The 27,748-nt window shown below is 34.9% G+C and overlaps 1 protein-coding gene across 2 annotated transcripts in view; it reads left to right on the top strand.

Annotated features, from left to right (window-relative positions):
- Positions 1-27,748, top strand: part of LOC106467238 (apoptosis-stimulating of p53 protein 1-like) — a 70,955-nt gene that overhangs the window by 38,163 nt on the left and 5,044 nt on the right. For both annotated transcript variants that reach the window (XM_022395373.1, XM_022395374.1), the window contains exons 2-9: positions 2,075-2,354; positions 12,921-13,117; positions 16,787-17,497; positions 21,039-21,502; positions 23,909-24,624; positions 26,193-26,416; positions 26,742-26,875; positions 27,107-27,273. In XM_022395373.1, the coding sequence (XP_022251081.1) occupies positions 2,075-2,354; positions 12,921-13,117; positions 16,787-17,497; positions 21,039-21,502; positions 23,909-24,624; positions 26,193-26,416; positions 26,742-26,875; positions 27,107-27,273 (2,893 nt within the window). The remainder of the gene's footprint in view (positions 1-2,074; positions 2,355-12,920; positions 13,118-16,786; positions 17,498-21,038; positions 21,503-23,908; positions 24,625-26,192; positions 26,417-26,741; positions 26,876-27,106; positions 27,274-27,748) is intronic.

The following is a 27,748-nucleotide window of genomic DNA, read 5'->3' on the forward strand; positions in this document are numbered from 1 at the left end:
TTCCACACGGAGGATGATTTAGATATAGTAATCTACAAACCTCTGTTCCACACGGAGGATGATTTAGATATAGTAATCTACAAGGAGGATGATTTAGATATAGTAATCTACAAACCTCTGTTCCACACGGAGGATGATTTAGATATAGTAATCTACAAACCTCTGTTCCACACCGAGGATGTTTTAGATATGATAATCTACAAACCTCTGTTCCACACCGAGGATGTTTTAGATATAATAATCTACAAACCTCTGTTCCACACGGAGGATGATTTAGATATAGTAACTACAAACCTCTGTTCCACACGGAGGATGATTTAGATATAGTAATCTACAAACTTTTGTTCCACGCGGAAGATGATTTAGATTATATAGTTTTTATAATAAGCCATTATTTCAACGGAAGATTACGGGATTGTTGTAAGAATAACCCAAAACGAAGAATCCTTCCTCTTCTCTGAAGGTTCATCTTAATACATAGCTTTGCAACGTATTTTTGATCCTTCATAGAATTAAATATACTTACTCTCACTAAAACGTTATATTTTCATCTTTTATTACCATTAGTTAGTTCATCTGACTTTTTGTTTTTGTGTGAAAACCCAAGACACAAACTAAAAACAATGACTAAATGTTAGCTCATTATCTCCAGTAAACCAGTAAGTTTGATTAGTTTGTTTGTTTTAGAACAAAGCCACATGGGCTATCCACGGGGAATGGATCTCCGGATTTTAGCGTTGCAAGTCCGTAAACTTACTCTAGTAAGAAGGGGTAACAACGATTCGAATTCATTATAGTGTTGTGTATCTTACCTATTATTTCAATTTATCTTGACTGAAAATTTTGTAGATGTTTGGAATCCTGAAGATAAAAACTTTTATGTAGATTATAATTCCTGTAATTAAGTGGATTTCTGGAAAAGCTTTTCCGAGGTTCAAATAAAGAAATTTGAACAGCATTCGTCTATAAATATTGACGGAATCGTCTTTGTAGACGACCAGTGTGAGAAAATCCTTTACATACTATAGCAGTGGCCAAGAGCTACAGGTTTAAAGTATTCCAACTGAAATAAACACAAACTTATAAATAAAAGCATGAGTATATAAAAGTTTGATAATTTTCTTGTGTCAAAACAATCTTCGGTGAACGTTTCCGTTATTTTAGTATGTTGTTTTATATTAGTTGAAACGCAGTGGAAACACTTTCATAAAAGATTCCAAATAAGCGACTTGCGCAAAAATATTCAAAGTTCATTTTGTTTTCTATTTTTGAACAAAATCGTATCTAGTCGTAGAGTAAACTGTACTGATCATGGTTCCGTAGAACGTCTTGCCCTAACTCTAGCCCGGCATGGCCAGGTGGTTAGGGCGTTCGACTCGCAATCTGCGGGTTCGAATCCCCGTCCCACCAAAAATGCTCGCCCTTTCAGCCGTGGGGACGTTATAACGTGACGGTCAATCCCACTATTCGTTGGCGGTGGGTGGTGATGACTAGCTGCCTTCCATCTGGTCTTACACTGCTAAATTAAGGACGGCTAGCGCAGATAGCCCTCGTGTAGCTTTGCGCGAAATTCAAAAAACGAACAAAGCAAACTCTGTCGGGCGGACACCCCCTGCGGTCAGGGCGAACTTTCACGTACCAAATTCCGATTGTTTGCATGGTTATTGCATTTGCTACATGTAACGTCAATAGGTACAAGTGATATTGTTTTATCTAGGTAATGAATAAGGATGTTACAACAGTTGTGAGAAGAAAATCAATATTTATATTTACTATTTCTAGCATTTTGAGACTTGCACCGTGCTGTTAATTAAGATAGTGTGGTTTCTCGAACAAATTAGCCCCCCCCCCAGTGGCACAGTGGTATGTACTGCTAGAAACCGGGTTTCGATACCCGTGGTGGGCAGAGCAGAGATAGCCGTTTGTGTAGCTTTGTGCTTAACTACAAACAAACAAACATTTTTTTATTTATTTATTTTTACTGGATAGCGCATGTAAACTCGTTTTCATATTAAAAATTTCTGTAATCCATTTGTTGTATTCATTCTAAGATTTTTTTTTTTTTGGTAACCAGCTGCCAGAAGGGGCGGAACTGACGCTTGCTGAGCTCCGCGAGATGGCAGCACGTCAACAACAACAGATCGAGGCCCAGCAACAGCTCCTGGTGGCTAAGGAACAACGTCTTAAGTTCTTAAAACAGCAAGAGGTACGACACCACCATGGAGCCCAAACAACAGAAGGAGATCGGTTGCGATATTTGCGTGAAAGGGTGGAAGGTCAAGAGCAGAAACTCCGCCGATTGAGGGCGCTGCGAAACCAGGTAGACCAACAGCGAGTGAACAATGGTAACCTAGGTACGGTTTGCTACTTAATTGTTTCATGTTATGTAACTTTAAAATTTATTTTTGTTAAGGACATGCGTTTGTTTTTAAATAAGTATATTCGGTCTTAATTGTTAGCTGTAAAACTTCAGAAAATGTTCATTCTCAATAGTCAAAATATTTTCGTTGTTGTATGTGTATGTATGAATATATCAATTTTCTTTTCGGAGAGTATATACATACACACCTACTAGAACTAGAACTATATACATACACACCTACTAGAACTATTTAAAATGTTTTTTTTCTATTTTATAAACTAAGACAACTTAAGTGAAGTTAGATGTTATGTATTTTTCAATTTTTGGCTAAGAAATATTTGGAAACATTTTACAACTCTTCTAATATCTGTAAACTTAAAAAAAATTGGCCTGCATTTTATCCATCACGCTTGTAATTGCTAGCACTAAGAATATTTCACTATGGCGTAATCACATTGAATGATTGTGGATGAGCGTTGCCCTGTATTCTGGTTCTTTGTCTTTGCGAGACTGTACTTTGTTTAATAGCTTCATCATCTAATCCAGTCACGCCTGTTAGACGTCTTTCTATAGGCGTGTTTGCTAGGGAGATGAACCCTCAGTTGCTAATCCCTTGAAGTGATTGTTGTGGGTACAATCTTGATTTATAAACAAACCGTTAGTTGAAAATTCACCTTTTTTTTTCACTTTGTTCGTCACATTCGTAACAGTATGTCTTAACAAATGTCTTAAGTAGTCATGATTCTTTTTGTAATAAAAAAACAACAACAGCAAAATAAAAACAGAAAAGATAAAAGCACCTTTTGTTGTTGTTGTTTGTACAATTTTAATTACATAAGGGGGTCAGTATGAAGAGCTTTCAGAGTTGGTTGTTGGTTCATTAGTTTTGAAAAGGTCATAGTGCTCATAAAGTAATTACAGTAAAGGGGCATAGTGGACATGAGATGATGATGGTAAAGGAAAGGGGTGGACAGAATTCCAATGATTATTGTAAAGTTCATAGTGTCATTTTTTACATGGTGTCTATAGCAAATATCATTATGGACATATCAGTATGCTTAAGGTCACACGTTAATAATGGCAAGGGTCATAGTAGATGTATGGTAATACTTACAGTAATTAGGATATGAAGAAACTTCAAAAGAGGGAAGTATATTAAAGTTTCCTGAACGAGAGTTTTTATTCTATTTATAGAAGGAAAAATACTGAACATGATAAAAAAAATTAGAAAATACAACTCGAGCTAGTACTACTTAATATTTAAGTTACGTTTCAGTCTTTAGAATTCTGTCAAGAGGTAGGAAATAAGAAAAAAAAACGAAAATGGCTCCGGATGAATTCATACCAGTTATTTTTCAGGTTCATAGCATACTCAATATACTACTGATAATCGTATTTTAATATAATATAGCAGACAATTATTTTGAAAATGGAAGAAGGATACTTTAGGTGAGCTAGGCTGAAGAAGAATGCTTAACCAATACAGATCCACATGAGCGTTCGAGGTAATAACCACATTATTATGAACCATTTGGAATCTCGGTCTACATTCCAGAGAAATCTCCCCTCACCTCACACACACACACACACACACACACACACACGCGCGCGCGCAGACTCTCTACCCTAACCTGGTAAAACAACTCAACGAAGTATAATAATATAGTCATGACTGAGTGATTTGCACGGGAGGAGGGAGTACAAGCTGATATGGTGTCTCAGTAGGCCAGTGAGATTCTCATAACTTTAAGCACGCTAATGCGAGTATTTCAAACAACCTCCCTATGGATGAATATTAAAAAGAGAGAGAGAGAGAGAGAAATCATGCTTCAAATGCATTCAAAAGTTTAGAGAGAAGATGAAATGGTGAAAATAGTTTAAGTAGCGGAGGGGACAGAATATACAAGCGTAAATGAAAGCATTATGAACAATCCAATGGACATGCTAAATTGTGCAAAACGAATGATAGAGAACTGATATGTAACATCATGTTTATGTCGATACAGTAACCAAGGAGGCTAAAATCTTGACCACGATTATCTAAGTAACAATGAGGATATAGGTCCCATTATTTATATGTACCTGGCTATATTGGTTCGAAAGCCCAAGATGTATACTGGTAGTGACAGGCCATTACGAAATCAACAAAAGGAAGGTTCAGTAATACTTTCTGAATTTACAATGGTCAAAATGAAAGTGGAAGGCTAAGCTTTAGTTTGGGATACCATGGTACAAAATATTTTTGATAAGTATCTTTCTTCAAATATTACCACTTCCCTGACTTTGGAATGGATAAAAACTAAATTATTCCAGACGAACCTATTGTTTCACCAAGGAAAATGGTGACACATGAAACCTAACTCTTTAGACTCGTCGGAAGAGAAATATCGCTGGTTCAGCGTCGTCAGCCATCCGAATCACATTAGGTTTAGTGAGGACCATCCACGTAGTTGTGGTACTTTTTATCCTCTTATGAAATAACAAGATAGTCCCAGCAGATGGTTCAACAGTGACATTTCGGTTCATCTAACTAGTAGGTCACGCCCCAGCCCCTTTTACAACTTTAGCGTCTTTTTGGGTTCTTCAATCCTATGTTCTCGTCTATTGGATCTGCTTTGCCTCTGTGATGTGTGTGTTTTTTTTGGCATTGTTACAGTTTCAAACATACTGTTGGTGGAACGTGATTTGTAGTCACTATGAGAAAAATCATTACACTAAGTTTATTTAGTATAAATTGAACTGGACCTCCCTTGAACTTAGACTTCGAAGTTAAACAATTTTCGGAATACTAAGTTTATTTATTGTTATAGTCTGTTTTAGCGCAAAACTACACAATAGGGTTTGTCCACCACGAGGAATCGAACTCCAAATTTTGGTGTTGTAGGTCCGTAAACTTAGCGTTGACCAACTGAGGGACTTTTTAGGTGTCAGAGGTTTCAAATTGCATGGCGTGATTTTTGAAATTTGGATAAAAGGTTCCCCTGGATTGCATTTTTACAGAAAAAAACACGAGTTCTATATGATATAACACTTACGGAATTTTTATATTTCCGGGTGTTTTAATAGTATTACAGGTTTAGCTAATTAAATTTAAAGTTCTACCGGATTACACTATCTTAGCATAACTTGTAAAAAATAGACATTGCAAAAGTTATGTCATTTCTAAATGCAAATTTAATTCGATCAAATTATATTATATTGAGTAAATTTACTCAAGGCTTTCGAAGTCATTCAGGTTCCTATAATTTACAATAAGCTCAATTGTAGAGCTCGCCGATCTGCTTGAAAGCTTGCGATGAACAAATATATCTAGAGCAAAGGTTCTCCATCTGTGGTTCGTGAACTTCCTTCATGAGGGTTATATAATTATGGAAAGGAAGTTGCTTCTAAGATCCAATTATAAACCCGAAATTTGTAACATTAAAAGCTTTGCTAATATAAAAGCAGGTGGAAGGCATATACATGGAAAATATCCCAAGCGGAAAAGGTCTCAACTTCCTTTATGCAGTTATGGAGTTAACGAGGAGGGGGGTTAAAATGTGGTAAATTCCTCAGTTTATTGCGTGGTCCACCGGGATTTTTGAAAAAATCAAGTGAGTCACTGACCAAAAAAGTGAGAACCATTGATATGGGGTTAGCTTTGATATATATTTATATTCATCATTGCAAGACGTTTTCTAGTCTGTTTGTTTGGTTTCTTCAAGATTACCAGTGAGACGTTGTGGGGGGGGGGTACGTAACTATTCTATTATAGGTCAAACAATCTGAATTCTGAAAACCTATAGATATTTATGTATATTTATTGCAGTATTAGCTGGGCGATTAGCGATATAAACTAATTGATTGATCGAGGAGCTCATTAATCCATTAGTACACGCATCCCCCCTCCTCCCGACCTTCCCAATCTTGTATAAGCAATAGAAAATAAAACAGGTGTGTTCTAGCTTCGTAACTTTTCAACCACTGCAATATTCAAATATGGTATTAACAATGTTTTTTTATGTAGTTTTACTCACGGTTTCAAATACTCATACTGATGATCGCCATTTGGCCATTTTGCTAAAACGTATTTTTGTCTAAAAAATATTTTCCACGAATTAAAAAAAAATTATCTAGACATTTCCTATTTAGCGAACGAATCTCTAATGTTGTCTATATAACACCCACGTGGTCGTCATTACTTTTGTTTTTAAGTTACGCAGTAATCTCGCATAGATCTTCAGTAAATCAAATAAATTGATAACTAAGTAATAAAACTGACACTGATGAGGGTAATAATATTATTATACACAGCATATCACGATTGAAATTAGAAATAATTAAGTAGCCAGTCAGCCAATTTACTTATTACGTTGTTTTAATAAAATAAAAATAATATTCAATAAGAATTTCAGTCACCAGAATATTTTGCACTCGCCTACAATACTCACTAAACACTGAATTTAATTAAACTTATCTGATTTGATGATGATTTTATTTTATTTCGTGAACATAAAAAAAACTCGAGTTTACAAACATTGCAACTCATTAAAAGCATAGTATATCCATCAAAAAGTGAAAACACTGTATGTAGACAAAGAATGGACATCTTGTGGCCCAACTCAAACAGTTTTTATTGTCATGTCTTTTTGGGTTGTTTTTTTTCACTCCAGTGAGTAATCTTACCTCGTAAAATGGATAACGTGCAAGAAAAGGCTCAATGTGTTGTTTGGCTTGCAGAGACCAAGTCAGTGACTGTGGTGCAGCGTAATTACCATATGGGGTATGTTAAGGATATCATGTATCGCACACCTATAACAAGCATCATGGAGCTAAAGACCAGGATGACGGACGCAGCGAACGTGGACTGAAATTGAGTATCGGTTAGACGTGCTGGGAGCCACTAATTTTGCACACTTAGAAGTCTATTGACATGTCAATAAAAACTCTTTGATTTGGGCTACAAGATGTAGAAAACTGCGTGGTTATATTTCTTTAGATGTTAATTATTAAATTTTAAAATAGGAACGATAATTTTAGACCACCCTGTATATCCCTGTGTCTAGGTAGTCTACATTTACGTGAATTTAAAATACTGAATAACAGAATTAAAGAAGATACAAACCTATACCAGTGATGTAAAATACCTGGTTGAAATATTTCTTTCTAAAGACTTAAAAAAATTAATTTTGGCTACAACTATAGAACGTTGACCACAAAGAAAATATAATCAAAGTAATGCCTATCTTCTGATTGCAGTCATAGTCACACTGCAACAGAACATCTAGAAAATCGGTAAGTTTGATATGGAAAATATTGCAAAACTTGGAAGAAAGTTTGTACACATACTAATATAAACACCTTATCGCTATACATTAGATTTGACACTATATTTTAACCGAGAATTTAAAGATGAATATTTGTAACTATCAATATTAGAAAAAAAATACTAAAGCGTTTCTCCTTTTTTTTCTGTCACGGGAAATAACTAACAGCAACGCTTTTACAGTTGCAGAACGAAATACAACAGCTATTATCAAAATCTTTGTGTTAACATGGGTAGTCATATACAAATGTCAAGTTTAATTTAACACACTATTTTACTCAAACTACTTAATTGGGGGGGGGGGGGGAGGTCCAAAAACTTCCTTTAACTCGACAAAAATGCTACAATATTGGATTTTGAAGTACATGTATTATTCTGAAAAATTAACTTTACAAGCAACAGAATGTCATTCGGGTAGTTTTATTTATTTTTTTTTAAGTGTGGTAAACTTCTGTTTATATATTCAGGAATAAAACTACCAAATTTGAAAATCGGGTAATTCTTTAAGATACTCGGTATGTTTACTCAACTGAACTTGAAACAAACGTTGCAGCTTAATTCTGCCCAATATCACTGAAGTTCATAACAAAATGAATCTAATTTTTATTTCAATTTTTGGCCAGTCATATTTTTAGGTAAACATATGAAAAGTATTAATTACTAAGATGTGTTGGGGTTTGTGAAATCTTTCTCTAAGCTTTCACACTGCATATTGGATTCCCAACTTCTTTGTGTTTAAATAATTTTCCGACGGTTTTAGTGTAAAAATATTTTACTCATTTCAGAATATCATTTAGTGTTTTCACCTAAATTACCATTTGAAAACAATGTATTTTCAAATATAACCCGGTTCAAAGTGCATTCGTGGTTATGTGTCCATATAGCATTAATTAAATTGCAACAGACTTGCCCAATAGATAGTCTCCCTGTGACTCGGTAGTAAGTTTTTGGGTTTATAATGCTAAACTTTTGGGCTCGATCCCTGCTGTGCACACAGCCCATATAGTCCACTGTCTAACTCTGCGCTAAAACTAACAAACAAATACACCGAATGTTTGTCTATCAATATGCACAACTATTTAGTACTCATGTTTGTTGTTATTTTTCAAATTCATTTTGCTCCGTAATAGAAACTTAAAAAAAAAGTAGTTTCTAAGCCGTTGCTTGTTGAGTTTGGAAGTGATGAAAATACCACACCAGGTGGTGTATGATAACGGTTTCATTAGTTTCAATATACGTACATAACATATTAATTCTCTATTTTGATGACTATCAATGTCATCAAAGCAGGTCACATGTTATGGAACGTCAGTATAACATTGATCCTCATCTGAAACAACTTGGGATTAACATAACTGGAGTTGACTGTAGGAGTTATGTGAGGATATCGTGATGTAGGTGACACGTTCACGTAACTGCCCTTGCCTTTGGTCTTTGGCAAACGATGTTTGAACCTAAAATAAATAGGTAGTAGGTCAGAATGCATTCTTAGCCAGCAAAAAAAGTACTTAAGTGTAAATAAGCTTTATTTATTTGTTTACATATGTGACCCATTTTGGGATCATCGTTTTCTACTTTCCATTGTTTTGTCTGATAGTCTTTTTTCTTTTTGTCCTCGTGATACATGGACTAATATAACTTGACGACGCTTCGACCGTTGTTGGAAATAGAAAAGGATTGGGCAAATTGCAGTTGTTATTGTTTCGTAGTGTTTATCAACTGTTAGAAAGAACAGGATGAATTGCAGTTGTTTCCTTACGCAGTGTTTATCAAACATTTGAATTTAGAAAGGGCTGTGTAAATTTCGGTTAACTTTGATTCACAGTCATAGTCTTAAATTTGTTAGCAAGGGAAGGGGGATAGTACTGATTCTACATTTGTTAGTCTAGCAAGGGAAGGGGGGATAGTACTGATTCTGATTGTGTTAGTCTAGCAAGGGAAGGGGGATAGTACTGATTCTGATTGTGTTAGTCTAGTAAGGGAAGGGGGATAGTACTGATTCTACGTTTGTCAGTCTAGCAAGGGAAGGAGGGATAGTACTGATTCTACGTTTGTTAGTCTAGCAAGGGAAGGGGATAGTACCGATTCTACGTTTGTTAGTCTAGCAAGGGAAGGGGGATAGTACTGATTCTGATTGTGTTAGTCTAGCAAGGGAATGAAGCCGAAAACTGATTGTTCTTGGTTCTGTCCTTCGCTTTAACTGACTTCTGAAAGACTATGATCACATAGTAACTAGTGAAAAGCTTTTCTGAAACAAACATGTAGTACTAACATATGATAAGCCAAACTTAGTTTTGTATTGATTAGTTTTCCCACACTTTACGCGGCATTAAAATCGTGAAAGTTGCACATTGTGTTACATTATGATAAAGTACTCTATGCAGTATAATATTATGTATATATAACTTATATATAGAATTGTTATTTGGTCTCTAATACGTCACCAAGCATTAAGGTTATGATTTGTACGTGTTGGTAAAATTAGTCCATGGTTAACTCGCCACATGGTGATTTTTTTCATGGGCTTTGCTCAGAAAATCAGCGACATAATCGGATAATGTAACGTTAGTTTTGTTTATTTGTTGTTACTGGTTGACTGTAATATTATCTTTTAAAAATGGTTCATCCCCATGGTTATTTACTTTTGTTTGTTAAATGATATTATTGTTACCGTTTAAGAATGATTTTCATTCCAGTTTTTACACACAAACACATTTCCAAATATTTTTTGTTGTCTTTCAAAATTTTTAGTGCACACTGGAGGGATTAACACATTATGATAATAAAGTTAGAAAAAAACGACCTTTATACTCCAGATAATTAGAAGAGAACTTTTAGCCGACGTTTTTCTTTTGTGGCTTTTTCAATAGAAGAAGCTGCAAAGGCGAAACGTCAGTTAAAATAAAAATTATCTGGATTACAAAGGTCGTTTTTTCTAGCATATCCAAATAAGTAGCGATTGATAAAGCCACAGTATTTCTTTTCTAAAATGTGAAAAGTACATGTATTCTATTTTGTTATATTTGAGCAAAAGAAGACACACTTTCACAAAGTTGTATCAACCTGCAGGAGATTCACAACTGATCTGACGCCATAAAAGAAAGTGTGGTGTCAAAATGTCTGCCACGATTTTTACTTTTTGTTGTTCCCTCCCCCCCCCCCCCCCCCCAGTGGCACAGCGGAATGCCTGCGGACTTATACTGTAAGAAACCAGGTTTTGATACCCGTGGTGGGTAGAGCTTAGATAGTCCTTTGTTTAGCTTTGTGCCTAATAATAACGATAACAACAACTTTTTGTTGTTTTTCACATTCTATTCTTACTTTCAATTTTTCCCGTACCGTGGTGTTTGAGAATCGTAGTAAATAAAAAAAAATATATATACAAGTTATTTAAAGTCGTTTGATGTCGAGATTTGGTACAGTGCTTTTGAAATTATGAAAATCGTAGAATTTTCCGGCAAATGATGAAAACGTTTTGGTGAAACATTTAACCCATGTGTGTTTGATATTATATAAATATATATTTAATACGAAACTGGGCATGGTTTAGTGGTTAGCATGCCGAGACTGTGAATCTGCGTTAGGGCCATTGGGTACAATATACGAGTGAAGGACAAATTCCAATATTCAGTCAGAGAGAAAAGTGGCCCAAGAGTTGGCGGTGGATGCTGTTAACTAGCTGGCTTTCTACATAAGTCCTGACTTGGCATTTATTCCGCCTCATAACGCTGGGATCTTTTTTCTTCAGATCACGAGCATCCATCAGCTGGTAACTTTTACACTTTGGAAGTGGAGTGTTTTATATATCAAGGGCTTTAGAGGGTCAGTTTAGAAGTTCACAAAAGATCAAAACAAACGGATAGACAGACAGAACAGTAACGTGATTAAGAATTGACTGTTATGTTATAGTCAAGCATTTCGTTCACTGTTTTAAATCGATACATGTTCTACTTTAATACAACGAGTAGCACAAGCGCTTACGTAAATAAAAACACTTTATAACCTTAACGTAACAATCCCTTATTCAAATCTAAAACTGATTCATTCTCGAAAACTTTTTACACGAAAAAAGTCAGGTTTAGCTGATCACACACACTAAAAGAGAGTGATCTGTAAGCTCAAACATTCCAAGATATGTGCGAGTTTTATAACCACTTGGAGGCCAAAGGGCGGATCCATATATCTTATTTCTGACGTTTCCTCTTAACAATACCCTCACTAGAGATTCCAGGCATTGCAACGCAGCATACGTTTACACAAACAACATCAACCACAGAATTTATCACTTCATACTTGCCCCCTACTTACTTCATTCAATTTGTTATTTGCAGGGAGTCATAACTTCAAGTGATTCTTCAGTGAACTTTGAAAACTAAAACATTATTGAATTTCTTTTGCAATAAGTTTAGTTTGGATTTTTATTCCAATTAAATTAAGCATCCTCGAGACTCTGGATAAAGTGTTTTTATTATAAACCATTGATAAAATATATTTCTTAATTGTTTGTTTTAAGCACCTGTTAAAATAGAAAAATAACCATCTCTCCACTGCTGTAAAGCAAGTGTTTTTGAATATTTCAAGCGTTAAAATGAAAACTGGAATCATAATGCCTTAATAAAATATAAGAAGAACGCTGTCGAATATTTTATCCACTGGATTATAAAGTCAACAGTATAACGGACGAAATGTAGTCTTATCTTTTAATAATAACATACGAAAGCTCAAAGAAATTGTGTTGAAAGACAAAAGTAATACAGTCCTTGATCGAGCTGAAGATAATCAAAGTCCCCTGTCACTCATCACGCTAACGACTTCATCTTAACGACAGAGATTCTCGAGAGCTTTGCCTCTTTTGAACTGATTTCCACTTTCAGTTTGTTCAACATTCACTTTTAAGCCTTTTTTTTTCACATACTTATTAAAATATTTTCATAGTGTCGTCTTTTTGTTTTTTTTATTCCTCTCTGGTTATGTTTTCATATTAAACTTTCTATTACTGATTGATTGTTTTAGTTTATTATTCTTAATTTGTGATATTTTTAAAATACTTTTATAAATTGCTTTTCTGCATGACTTTGCTTATCATTGAGGGTCCCATTTTATCATCTCATAAATTTTACTTCTCTGAAAATATTATAATTATTCATATCATGAGGTAAATTACGATATATTTTATCTTTTTATTACCTTATTTCATTTTTATCTTTCTCAAATGACTAGTATAACTTGAAGTTTTCGTCTTTCTTTTTACAGGTGCAGAGCTGGAGTCTATCCGGGCCCTTTTTAATGAAAAGGAAAAAGAACTGACATTAGCTGTAGCCAAGGTGGAGGACCTCACGCGACAGTTGGAGGAACTAAAACGAGGTAATCATAACGGGCTTAGGACCTGTAACTCCAACGTATCTCAGCCTGCTGCAATGGAATTGGAGAAATTAAAAAGAGAATTAGTGGTGAGTACCATTGTAATTAGACAGTAGTGGATACTGGTATACAGTATACACACTTACTAATGTTTAACGTAAGTACCTATTTCAAAACTTAACGATAATCTGTAATGTAAAAACAAAACTTTGAGATCTCAGATTACCTGTTTACACACAGTTTTTACTAATTCAAACGTCTCTGTAATATGAGATGTAAGTGTATTTTACATTTAATGTTTAAAAAAGTGATTCGTGTGGTTAAGACAAAACCATGTAACCTTCGCGTTTTCGAAAGATGAACCTTTCTTCATTAGGGACAAACTGATGAAGAAAAGTCCGCCTTTCGAAAGCGCGCAGATTATAGAATTTTGTATTTTTGTCTTAAATTAATTTTTGAACCTACATGTTTACACAAAATCATGAATGAATTTCGTGTATTTGACAAGCGTTTTGAACCATAAAGTATGAATTATTATTATATTGTTTAGGTTTGTTACTTAAACAGGTAATATAAAAGTTTTTAATGTAATGGAAATTATTCTTGTTACATTTACCAATCTAACAAATTTTAACTTAGAATATTACACGTATTTCAACAACTCTCTTTAGTAAACAACCTTGAATTATTGAAATATTCGTTTAAATTTGTATATAACTAGGAATTTATAGGTACACAAACTTTTAATTGTATGTTCGACGGCTTTTTTAAATGAAATATGTAACGAATAAAAATTAACAATGTTAAATGAATAAGCCATTCTAAAATTTAATATAGAAAACTAGCCGCGACCCGCAAAACATTTGAGGTAGTTTTCTTGCCCTTCGCTAGAATGTTCCTTATTCTGTCATTTTCATACACGCCATTTAAGCTTCGCTGTTTTGCAGGCATTATATGTTAGGTCGATAAATCCTGGTCTATTTGGAAAAAAAACTACGCTGTCCGACAAACATACTAACGTAGACGTAACTTTATTTAATAAAACTACACGTAAAGTAAACAATAAAGTATAGTAATGGTACTTATAATAGTGTACAGAGGATGAAACAGTAATGAGCGTTCGATGTGTGACACGATTTTACGAGTTGAAACGAAGAAACTCACAAAAATGAAGAATATAACCCGTAGTAAAGAAAAAGGTAGCTAAAAGGTATTTATAGTAGACTATGTAACGAACCGAGCCTAAATTCTTGCAAAATAAATGTAAAGTAAGTTGTAATGAAGGCAAACTTAGCTGACTATGCAGAAACGTCTGAATGCGTGTTCACAAAGTGATAAGCATATGGTTTTTAACGAACTGCACATACGCATTTTAGACCTAAATAAGTCGAGAAAGCTCATATTGATTGTATTTAGTATAATGTTCATTTGTTTTAGGAAATTGCACGCGGGATGAGTGTTGTTCGTGTGAAATATTTTGCAAATAAAAAAACTAAAGTTGAAATCGAAGCCAGTCATCACAATGACAACATTGTGCCATCGTATAGCATACTTGTTGCATTAATATTTTTGACTAAGCAAAAAACAGATAAGGTGATTCTGAATTGAAAAGCCAATATGCAATCCGGACTCCTCGGACAAAGGCCTTTCTATCTATATGAGATTTATAGCGTTTGATTGAGAAATTTGCGAGAAAAGTTCCGGACAGACAAACACAAGCACATTATTTATTTAGATGGAATGTGTGGCAATATGGGCAACAAAGCTAAGGAAATTTAATGATAATAATTCAAGCACAATGAATACGCATATCGTTATAGAACGTTGTCCGAATCTTATAAACGTAATAATATCAATTACCGAAGTTAAAGAACCTTGAATATTTCAACTTAAAACAACAACCTGAACACATTAACACACAGTCCTAGACGACAAAATTACTATGAATAACACAAGACGTGTTTATTCTTCCCGCGGAAAAGTCAGATCTTTAATACGTTCGCTTGCATTCAAGAGCATTACCTTCAACCCCCTTCCCCCCCCCCCCCGGTATGTCTACGGACTTGCAAGTTAGGAACCGGGTTTCGATACCAGTGTGGGGTAGAGCAAAGATAGCTCATTGTATAGCTTTGAGCTTAACTATAAATAAAGAAACAAAACCTTGATAATCAGGATTGCTTTTTGGAGGGGGGAGGGGGTATTTATTTCAGTAATTACATCAACGGATCTATTTGAACGCTAATAAACTTTTCAAACTATATAGCTGAAGATAAAATGAAAAATACAATGGATATTTTCATATATTTTTCAGTAGTTTTATGTCTTTAATTTATTGTTAAATAACCGTAAAATGTGCATTTTAGGTATTTAATTTATTAAATAGCCGTTAAAATATGTATTATTATGTCTTTAATTTATTGTTAAGTAACCGCCATTGAAATATGTATCTTTGTGTCTTTTCTTATTGTTAAATAGCCGCCGTTAAAATGTGTATGTGTATGTCTGTTGTGGTAGCACTCCAATTGTTTGTATGTTTGTTTGCAATTAAGCACAAAGCTACACAATGGGCTATCTGTGCTTTGCCCATCATGGGTGTCGAAACCCGGTTTCTAGCGTTGTAAGTCCGAAGACATACCTCTGTGCCACTTGGGGGCGGTACCACTCCAAAGAAAAAGGCACAAGTGAGGCTAAAGGACTGTTAATAAATTAATGGTCTGTGGTACCAGGAACACTAAAACTTCTTAAGTTATCCAAATTAAATGATATATACGTGAATATTTTTTGTACCATTCACTCTGTCTCTGCAAACTTTCAGGTCAAGATCTGCAGAGAGAAAGTAACTTCCATCAAGAAATTAGTATTAATTTCCGGTCACAGCAAAGTATTTACTTAGATCAAACTAAAAGTCAAGAGTTAAACATACACTTTCAGTTTGTTTGATTGTTTATTTCTGAATTACCGGGAAAAGCTACACAAGGACTATCTGAGCATAGTCCACTTAATTTTGAACCGATAGACTAGAGGAAAGGCATTCGCCACCAATGTTTGGGCTGTTTTTGTCTGACCGAATAGTGAAATTTGGCCGTCGTTGTTATAGCGAGCGCGCCTATGACCCAAAAGTGCAAAGAGCGTTTTTGCATCAAATAGCATAAACCGTGAATCCTTTGATTAACAATTCGCGTACGTTAACCAATGGATCACGCCTGTCCATACTTCTTTTCAAAAATTAATATAGCACATGATGTAAAAACCTGTACACAAACTCTCTTGGGACTGTATTTACATTCAGAGAGATAAAGTCGTCTTTTATTTTTTTGTCGAAGTTTAAGTTAAAAAAAGTGAAAAGGTGACTCTGGTCCGAAATTATTCTTTTATCTTCTAAATAACTGTCACATTTGTGAGGGAGAGAGTTGTTACAAACTAATTTACTAGTAGTTGTTAGAGGGTTAACCCTTTAGATACATAGGTTCATTATTTGCTTAGTGTGTGTGTGGGTGGGGGGGGGGATCCTATAATTAGTCCTAATAATGAGAATTGCAAAAATGGAATTCCCAGATAGGCTTATTGTAATTTCATATAATTATGTACCATTATTATAAAAAAGCATTGGCTAATATTAACCGCGTGATAATTTTAGTTGTTTTTGGAAACCGAAAAAAAAAAGACAGTTGTGTATTTATAATCAACGAGTGTTTTGCTTAAATAATTAAATATTTTATGAACTTGATGCTCAGTAATCATAATATTTGTTTCTATAGTATCGAACAAAGTTAAATGAGCAGCAGAATGCACGGATTGCACACCAGAGGGAGATACTGTCGAAACGTCAGGAAGATATTTCGGGCATGGACCAACGAATTGCCGATCTACAGCAACGGCTCCACCGAAAACGAATGTTAAATCAACAAATTTCTAGCCAGGTTCATGCTGCTACTGTAGCCAAACAAACACACATGAGATCTGGTGCAACGAAAACGCACCCTCGGCCTCTCAACACCAATGTTGTTGTAGTGGAACCGTTAAAACATGCATCTGCAGAACCGGATCGGGTACAAGACGACCTAGATGCCCCGTTAGGGGGCATAAAAGGCGTCCAAGAGTTAAGTGAGTTTGCCAGTAACAAGAATGATCCGAAATATCAAACTCTACCATATAATACGAAGTTTACAAAGTATGGAAAAGATTACAGTAGTTCCGAGGAGAGTGAAGACGGATCAAAGCCGACTGAAGAAAATGGCCCAAAAAAAGGAATCACAGTTTCCTCTTCCAACACCCAGCAAGTTGCAACATCTCCCCAGAAGCAACCCATTAGACACCCCGTAATCCCACCGCCCCAGCAACATGTTGATCATCTGGTTCCACAGGTTTATGGTTCTACTCCCAGTACACTTTCCGCCCCCAGAGGGCAGATTGCTGGTAATAATAATGCCATAAATCAAGGACAATTGCCTACACCTAAGAGTAATTCTGTAAGTAAAATAGTATTTTTATACCTATAAGTCTATCTTTTAAATCTGTATGATAACAGATTTGATTTAGTATTTGTTTCATAGTTAATTAAATCTATATAAATATAATAGTACTGTCTGTTTTCTGTAACTACTTCACAGGCTGTAAGTGGATCTTCACCAAAATTGGTATGAGCGTTCATTAAGTCCATGCGGGGGGGGGGGGGGTACATACAAATTTTCAGTTTTGCGGTTTTTTACTACTACTTCGCGCCCTGTAGATGGATCTTCACCATATTTGGTATGGAGGTTCAGTGGATCCATAGGGAGATACATACAAATTTTCCGGTTTTCATTTTGCACCACTACTTTGCCCCCTGTAGATGGATCTTCATCAAAATTGGTATGGAGGCTCATTGAGTCCATGGGGAGATACATGCAAACTTGGGGTTTCACATTTTGTGTTTTGCAGTTTTTATGGACCTTTTTTTTGTTTTTTTACAATTACATATAAGGGAAACAACTTTCCGTGTTCTAAGATAACCTTCCATTAATCATGAATTTACTTAACTTCCGCCCAGGGGATGGGTACTCCAGCTAGTCTTAAATATTCTTATAATATATGTAATACTGAACTGTGCTAGGAATAATGTTTCAAAATAAATATAGCAAATAACACATGAATAGTATTTAACTTACAGTTGTATACTTTTCTTTCTTTTTTTTACATATTATCGAACGCAATGTACTCCCTTATCGTGTCTTTACACAACTCAGCATCGAAGAAGTTACACCTCAAAACGGAAAATTTTTAGGTATGTGAGTAGTTTTCCAATTGACCAGCAAGAGGCTAAAGAAAACAAAGGTTATCAACAGCTAGTGTAACGTTCAAAGACATAGTCCACTGCCTTTCCTTGTCTTCGTATGTTCCTGATGAATCTTTAGATGATGACTTGTAGCAGACAGTCCCATTTCTCCGCAAGGTCATCTCACTGTTCTTGGAGAGTCTCGAGCAGAAACCATACTGAAGAAAGTGGTCTTCCTCTGAAGGAACTCCTTCATAACTCAAGCAAAGTATGGGAGACATTGTCATCCATCGGGATGAACTGAACACCAATGATGCTGGTGTACAGCAACATTAAATGTCTAGGATCTCACCCTTGTAAAGCTGTCAGAGTGCCATCCTGAGACATTTTCACTGAAGTTGATGTCGCCTCACATCATGATGACCACATCACGTGACTTAACGATTGTGTACAGCTAGGTTAGCGTTGTTATAGTGCCCTTAAGATCGCTTCCACAATTTGGCATGATGGTCTGAAAAGTCAATAAATACAAAGCCTGGACTCGTTTCTTTGTGAAGTACACTTGCGAATAGTGTTGGATAGACCAAGTCGTGTGATCTTGAGTCTAATTTGGACTTTGGGTCAGTGACATTTTAATAAAGACTTTCACCAAACCAGCCTTTTTGGATTTATTATGGAAGTCTTGGATTGATGCAAGAATTCCTGATATTTTTAAGGATCACAAGATAGCTTCTATACTCTCTGAAAGTAGTCTTGGCAAACTTGTAGGGTCAGGAAATAGTTATATCCTGGGTTTGTTGCTTTCGTCTGCCACTTCCATTATTTTTTTCCATTTCCGTGAATTTTGAATTGCTTTCACCGAATTCACGTCACAATTCTTCCACATTTAAATGTTTTTCGGCGCGTGCTTAGGCTATAATGATGCAAAATGCGAGTGTTGGAGAAATGTGAAAATAAACTACGTGACACTGAGTGTCTCACTGGCAAAAGCCTCATTATTGCAAGAACCGGTAATTACGAGAGTGGTAATCAGCCATAAGTAACCAAGAGTGAAAACTGCTCACTCTTCGCATGAATCTAAAGCCAACTACTTCGTTTATAATTTTTATAGGTTCAAAAAAAATAAATATTGGGCATTTGTTAGCACAGAGAAGAAGTGACCTCAAGTGGTTTTTTGTTTGTTTGTTTGTTTGTTTTTCACTTTCAAAGACAATCTTCATTTGGTTTAAAGAGATAATTTCCTATTGGAATGGCTAGGAAGAAGCGTCACTTGGTTGAAATGTTTACACAATAGACTAACCAATTATGCAGAATCTCATCAAGGCAGCATCTGTAATCCCGGAGATTTCCATCCGACATTGTTCGTTTCTTTAAATTAAAGAGATGCAAAGTTCAATTCGGTTCAACGTCTATAAAGATTACAAACATTTAGAAAATGGTCGTTTTGATTAGATAGTGTTTAGTTTGATTACTGTACATTCTAAAGCCGGTACATTTGACATGGAACGCCTGATGTAACTTGAATTTGATATTTATTCTAGCATTAAGCTTCTAAGGGTGCTTATATTAACACTTCAATAGAAAGTGTAATGATATTAGTAAATATTAGACTGTTAACAGTATGTCAAACAATGGGATTAAATTCTTGGCATCAAACGAAAATCCAAGGACGCATTAGCGTCAAATCTACATTACCCTTATCTGTGTGAAACGACGAATTTCTGGAGCGAAACTACATTTCAGGATTGCGTGTACAACATATTATTAAGCGCAAATTGTCGTTACACGTTTCAAAGGTACAACTTGCAAAGTAATTACTGTTTACTTAAAACGCGTTGACCATTCGATCTGTATTGTTACATCGAAAGTACAAACATGCGCAACATTGTAACACTTATGAAATAACTGATTTCCAGCACAGGAATGGTAAACTTGAATTCATCCAAGAAAGTTTTTTTTTTTTCTTAATACAAGTTTGGAGCTTCCATATAGGTTTTTGTTTTCTTTTCCGAATATTCCAAGCACACATAAGCACGACTGAGTTCAAGTGAAAAAGTTTCCAAAGAGCAAATTCTGAGCATTTTTGTGAATGCCTGTTTTATTTTTTTATTTATCATGTTCTCGGCATTACCGAAACAAAGCGTGGAGTTCAAAATGTGTTTTTGAATAAAATTACGAATATAGATAAAATAAGGCAACTCTTGATTAATGCCAAATATATATTTATTTTTAACTACATATTTTGTTTACAAAAACTTCTCTTGTAACGAAACTCGTCGTAATTTCAAACAAAGTTAACAGTTAACTGACAAAATGTTTTCTTGTTCTGTTATCTATATAATCATTGACAAGGAATAAGCATTAACATATGAAATATATATGATTTGTATTGTATAGGCAAACGCCTGAAATGTGGCCTTTTCATTCCATAAGGCATTAACTTTAGTCGTTTCTTCGTAATCATACAGAATATGTATCAGAAATGATTGGCAACAAAAACATAACTTCAAATCACGATTTGTAATCATGGGGGATTTTGCAAAATATAAAATGACATACCGTTATTACATTTGTGTGTGTTAACCAGTTATGCAAAATGTTTGTATTGTTAATGCATGTCATATTGCTTAATGAGTATCAAAGCTTGTACTTTATGCTTAAATATTAGGAATTAAATGTATTAATGTCATTCTTAAGACTTTTCTATGGCACTGGTAAAATATTATCACATTTAATTTCTCTTACTATTAATCTAGCTGTCAATTTCGACCAACAGTAAACCGCCACCTACATTACCAAAACCAAAATCAAATATTTCGGTCCCAGGAAATCAAGGAAGCTTTCTTTCTGGTTCTTACCCCATTTCAAAAACAGATGTGATCCTTCCAATCCAGTCCCAACCACGTGCGGAAGTTCAACCTTTGGATAGCCCTAGACACAGTGGTTCGTCAGACGGTCGTCAAACACAAGAAACCAATGTCATTTACACCTCATCGACTACGAGTTTGCCTATCTCATCTTTCGAAAAGCCTCCCCCTCCGCCTAAACCTCCCCTCCCAATAAAACCCATGCCTCCACCTCGTCAAACCCACTATCTTGCTGAGAGTGTTTCATCCTCTGAACGAAGCTATACAGAAACAAAGTTAGATGCAGTAGATTCTGCCTTGTCTGTTTTGAAAGGCTCTGAGAACCAGGATAACAAGAGCACCAGCGGATTCAGGTAGGACTTCTCTTACTTGAAATACTTTCTTTTTCGTAGAATAAAATGTGCATATTTATATATTTGCACCACTGAACGTGACACATTAGGAAGAGCCGAAAAGGCTTAACTTTTGTTAGGCCTACCTTGCATTTGTTAACAGTGTCACGTAGCCTTGATAAACTAAGTCAAAAGTGTTCTTCAAGAAAGCTAGAAGCGCTGTGTGCATACACACACACACACACATATATATACACGTACTCGTGACATTACAGTTTAAATCACAGAAGCTTTTAAGGATAAGGTATGACTAGGCTGAAAAGTATTTTAAATATATATATATAATATTTTCGTAAACGTTTTGTCAAAGAATTAATAATTCTGTTTCTGATTACGTTTCAGGTACATATATAATTCAATATTTGTTTTACTTTTACAGCTACAGGGAGCGTCTATTGTATTATCGAATTGTGATGAGGTAAAGTGTGTTTTTCTGTTGACGCTTGAGGTTTTCCTCCCTCTTTCACCCTCACAGGATCACAGAAGCATGACAAATTGTAACAACCATTTCCCGCCCTTAACAAATCAAGTTCGCAGTCAAATCTATTGACAACAACAAAATACGATAAAATCAGGCTTGCTTGCTATTAACATTTCACTGACTTACTGAGTAGTGTAAACAGAAATATTGTGAATAATATTTTCAAAAACATTTCTGAGTGAGATTTAAATATGCTACAATTTTTTACAAGAATAGTAACGGAATTGCATGTGTAAAATACCTGAAGTGTTGCGTAGTAAAATGTGTATTATTTTCAAGATTTGATAACGAATGATCAAAAGGATTGTTTGCATATGTATAAATTAAAATTATGCATGTAATGTTTGTTGGAGGATTATTAAGCTTTCTATGTTATGATTATTGTGTATGTGTTTATAAATCTTTATTTTAAACGTAATATTAACATTGTTCATCAAGTGAGGCCTACGTTCAGTAATACAGTTCTGTTATTTCACTTAAGAAATATTTATATATCGTGTATTGCCATAATATAATATTTTTGTTTTACGTTTTTCGTTATGTACTTCCATTATCTTTAATTCCTAAATGAGCTATTCCGTAACACTTTTCCAGCGGTATTAAGAGATATCACAACTGCATTTAAACTGCGTACACAGATGTATTTCGTATTTATAGAAACCAGTCAATATCAAGGTATTTAGGAATCGGTTTATAGCATAAATAGCTTTGGAAACAAGAATTAAAAACTAAATAAAGAAAAGAAGGTAATTTAACCTTCTTTATAATGGTTGAAAATAAGAACCGAGAGTTAATAGTCAAAACAGGAAATTTTGAATAATGAAAATTGACCATTTAGCCTTCTTAGTACACGTTGAAAATAAGAACTGTGGGATAACAATCAAAATAGAAATTATAAATGAGGAAACTAGACTATTTACCCATCTTAGTATACATTGAAAAAAAAGCTGTGGGTTAACAATCCAAACAGGAATTTTTGAATAAGTAATTTATAGATCATTTGGCCTTCATAGTACACGTTGAAGTATGAACATTTGAATAAGACTTAGTACATGTTGAAAATAGGAACTGTGGGTTAACAATCAACATGGGAAAGTTTGAAGAAGTTAATTATAGCTCATTAAGCTTTCTAAGTACACGTAGAAAATAAGAACTGTGGGTTAACAATCAACATAGGAAAGTTTAAATATGGCTCATGATCTGTTTGTTGACAGGTTCGTCCACATTCCCCGAAATTTTCTGCGATAATGTAAAATACTTAAAATTGATAATTCTCCCCGACGTTTATTTACAACTCTATGTTTTTGTGAATTGCTGTAACGAAACTTTCATTGTAACACGATTATTACGTACCTGCACTGACAGTAATGTAAAAGTTATCTATTATGTAACATACTACTACGCCGTAAATACGTTTGTGGACACTTTTGAGCACTTATTTGAAATGCGTTACTTAATACTAATTTTCTCGTGACAATGAACATTTGAGGATTTCCGTCGTGGCCCCATAACTTGAATTTTTAAACCGAACAACTTAGATAAGGCCAATGACGTTAACTTGGTGTGTGTGTACACAGTCTGTATACACAAATTTCTTGGATAATTGTGATTTTTGTTTTGTTTTTCAAGTTGTTTATTTTGCTTTTAGTACCTTAATTACAATTTTAACATTTTGGGCAATACAACGGACCGTTCTGACGTTTTATATTAGGCTTAGATGCATAAAGTTACTATTCTAGTTTCTGAGTATATCTAGTTTGTGTTTCGCTGCTGTGCAGATGTTAAGTAAATACGTAGGAATCTATTACACAATTTGTGGTAAAAGTATACAGATAATTTAACTTTTGTCAATATTTAAAACCTATTATCTTATTTTTTGCCCACAGGTATTTAGGCAGATCGCAAACTGTCCAGCGTCATACTCATAGACTTGGTCAAGCATCCCTTGACCAATATGCCAAAGCGATGAATCACGTGTATCGCAACGAACATCCACCACGCTCATCACAATTCGAATCTTGTAACGTCAAAAGTACCAATTTCACTTCCAGTGATTCCACTAATGATAATCTGTGTGGTAACACAGAACAAGAACATAGAAGAGAAAAGCTCCCGATAAGGCCCAAACCACTTACTGTTAAAATACCACCAAGTAGTGACCAACCAAGGCTTAAAGGCCAGCAGTACGGGGGCACACAGAGACAAGGAACAGAAGGGGTAAATGAAAAGATATCTCCCAGTGTGGCCAATCAAAACTCTCAAAACGTGCACATTAGTATAAACCGACGTATTGAAATGCCACCAGCATTTCTGTTTCCTGAAAATGTACCGCCTCCAGCTGACCTAAGCGGATCCGTCCGGACAGAGGAGCGAACAAAGAATCATTCTGGGAATGACGTCACAGACAGAGTGATGATAGAAGCTGAAGATGTAATTTTTAACCACAACAGTGAGAAACAGGAAAGTATCAAGAGTCCACTAAACCTAAATGATCAGTTGGACCAGTTCAATGGAAACACCACTCTAGTCTTTGAAAACAACACTCGGCCAGATGGGGACGGAGACTCTGTCAGCACAGAAAATGATCAAGTACATGTGTCTGGTAGGTACGGCCTTATGTTATTACACGTTTAAAATTGAATTGTCAGAGGTAATTCAGTGAATAAAGTTGGGTTTATTCAGTGATTATTTAATGGAAACTCCTAAGTTATTTAATCGTAAAAAAAAAAAAACACCATTGGGAATATTAGCATTGTTTAAGTCGATTATTATGACATGAGCGGCAATATGTTGACTATGTTCAGCAAAGTGAATCAGATTTGTCTAAATTTTAGGAGTCCATTACAACATCATAATCTGATGTACACAAGTAAATAATGTTGTAAATCAGAATTTTTTCTTCGTATCACGTAATTTTTTTTCTTTACAAATATTTATTTTCATAATCCAATTTTCCATTTTAAACTTTTATTTCGTATTATTAACCTGAAAGACAAAAAAAAAACATGAAATAACAAATTTTATTCGAATTACAATGTTTAAATCGGTAATTCGGCACACCTTATGAAAGGTTAAAAAAGTTTTATTGTTTGAAAATGATATTTAGATCAGTTAGAGCCGGAAGTGACTCACTGGAGGATCCAGGGAGTGCACCCCCTCCCCAATTCACCATATCACAAGTGTGATGTGATCGCCCTCTATAATGCGAGATATAGAAAAGAAGAAAGACCAAACAAATATTTATTTCATCATCCAATCCTATCTGAAAATATTCCATCATTTGCTTCGGTCTTGTCGACTAAGAAAGGAACATCTGTCTTTCAGCATGTGCTGTCATCTCTTGACAAATTTCGAAGTTACAAACGCCTACACACACACACACACACACACATACATACATACATACATACATACAAGCAAAAGTACGCGTCCCCAGTGACGGGAATAGTTTAAGTTAATTTATCAAATTAAATTATTTCATCGACTTTGAAAAAGTTAATTGTGTTGCACTATTGGTTTCACCCAGAACCAAAGCTCTGAGCTACTTATATCGCCCACCGCGAAAAGTAATTGTTGAACATTTCAGTCATGCTAAGAGCCGCTCAACAATAACATACGGTAAATCTACATTTTTATTATTTAAGTTACGTCACGTTTTGAAATGTGAATGATAGTATGATTAATTCCTAACAATTTAGTGTAGAAAATACTGCTTGTGAAATAAAACTTGACATTAACATTATTCATGTCTGTTCTCCCGTCATTTCAAAAGTGAATGTTGAGCTTTGCCTGCGTGCGCAGCTTTTTAAACGCATCGCAGGAAGCGGCTGTCGTAAATGGGAGACAAACGAACACTAGGATAGACACCACGGTTCGTAATATATATAAAATATTTTATGAAACATTAATTGTATAAAAAAATTTTATTTTTAATAATATTTTATATAAAACAAACTCCAAAAATGTGGATAAGCCGCCAAACCCCTAAACTCATGGGCTGGATCCGCCAATGGAGAGACTTTGAAATACTGTATGCATTTTTTTTCTTTTACACACTACAAATAAGAAATCAAGCATTTAAGTCTTTCAAGATGTAAAAAATACATTTGATTAAGTATTTTGTATACAATACTGCATTTGTTTTTAACTGTAATTGTTTTCTCTTTGTAGATCAGCCACTGGAAACCAATACTGACGTATCTAACAATGAAGTTAATGGTTATGAACAGTTGCGCATACACAACAGCGCTGCCTTGCGGAGGGTGAAAAAAGGAAACCTAAAGACAAAGAACTCAACCAAAAACTCTCGAAGGGTTAGTTTTGATCCTTTAGCCTTGTTACTTGACGCTGCCCTTGAAGGAGAATTAGAGCTCGTGAAAAAGACTACAAAAGAGGTAAGAAATCAGTGACCATCCAATGTTTTTAGGCTTAGATGAAAAGAAATGGAAACGATATCAAACAATTTTTTAACCTTTCCGTAAAACGCTCGAATTTTGTTGTTTAACTGTTTGTTTATACTTTGCATATTCTTATTATCAAGAATATGTATTTTGTGTATTGTATAGAAAGTACTGCTAATGAAAACCCGTAACCCGTTTTTTTTATTATTCTATCAACCCCATCTAGTTGTAATGTTGTTGTTTTTCTAAAACTTGTCTTAATTTGAGCTGTGATTATTGCTCTCGTTGTTATTAATATTTGAACATGTTCTTGTATCAGGTGCCTAATCCTAGCGCTGCTAATGATGAAGGGATCACGGCTCTTCACAACGCTATTTGTGCAGGACATTTCGAAATTGTCAAGTTTCTTGTGGAGTTTGGCTGTGACGTCAATACCCAAGACAGTGATGGCTGGTTAGTGACCGATATTTTGTTATATATTTTTGTCAGTCTTCACATACTGGTAATATTTCGTAAATTACACTTTTTTTATATAGTTCTGTTTTATTTTTCACTATTTTTTATTCCTCTCCCATAATCTAATGCAATATTAAAATTGTTCTCAAAGGAATTGTAAACTGATATTTTTATTGTAAAATAGCATTGGTAAATAGGTTGAATTTCAGAAAGTAAGTTCTGTTACAGGACTCCACTTCACTGCGCAGCCTCGTGTAACAACCAACCAATGGTAAGGTTTCTCGTGGAGCACGGCGCTTGTGTATTTGCCACTACTCTCAGTGATCATGACACCGCAGCTCAGAAGTGTGAGGAAGATGAAGAAGGCTACGATGGTTGTTCCGAATATCTTTACAGTAAGTTGAATTATTAAAAAAAAAGTGCATTTTAGAGTTAACTCGTTAAAAAGTAAGTTTGAATATTAGTTGATTTGATGGTTTCATCTTTCTTACAGATGTAACGGTTTCAAATACATTTAACTTCAGAAAAACAACATTTTGTGTACTTGTATTTGTTTGCACGATTCAGTTCAAAAATAAAACCCTGACAAATGAAACGGGTATTAGACTATAAATCACCTCGGAATTGTTTAAAAATTAAGTACGGAATATTTAGTATCTGTGCTTTTTAAATATGCCGCTACAAAAATTACTAATTTTAACAGCAGTGACAGGGCAAGTTCTTCCACTCACTCCCAACTCATAGTATACCCTAACTTCACATTTCACTGCTGATTGAAGTAGGTATATTTTGCGAAATCAAGCTTGACCAACAGTCAAACGCCGGTAAATTCTTTTGTGAGCCAATCAAAATTAAGATAATTCATGAAAT

The sequence above is a fragment of the Limulus polyphemus genome, unplaced genomic scaffold (genome assembly GCF_000517525.1).
Source record: "Limulus polyphemus unplaced genomic scaffold, Limulus_polyphemus-2.1.2 Scaffold2539, whole genome shotgun sequence".
Classification (NCBI taxonomy): domain Eukaryota; kingdom Metazoa; phylum Arthropoda; class Merostomata; order Xiphosura; family Limulidae; genus Limulus; species Limulus polyphemus.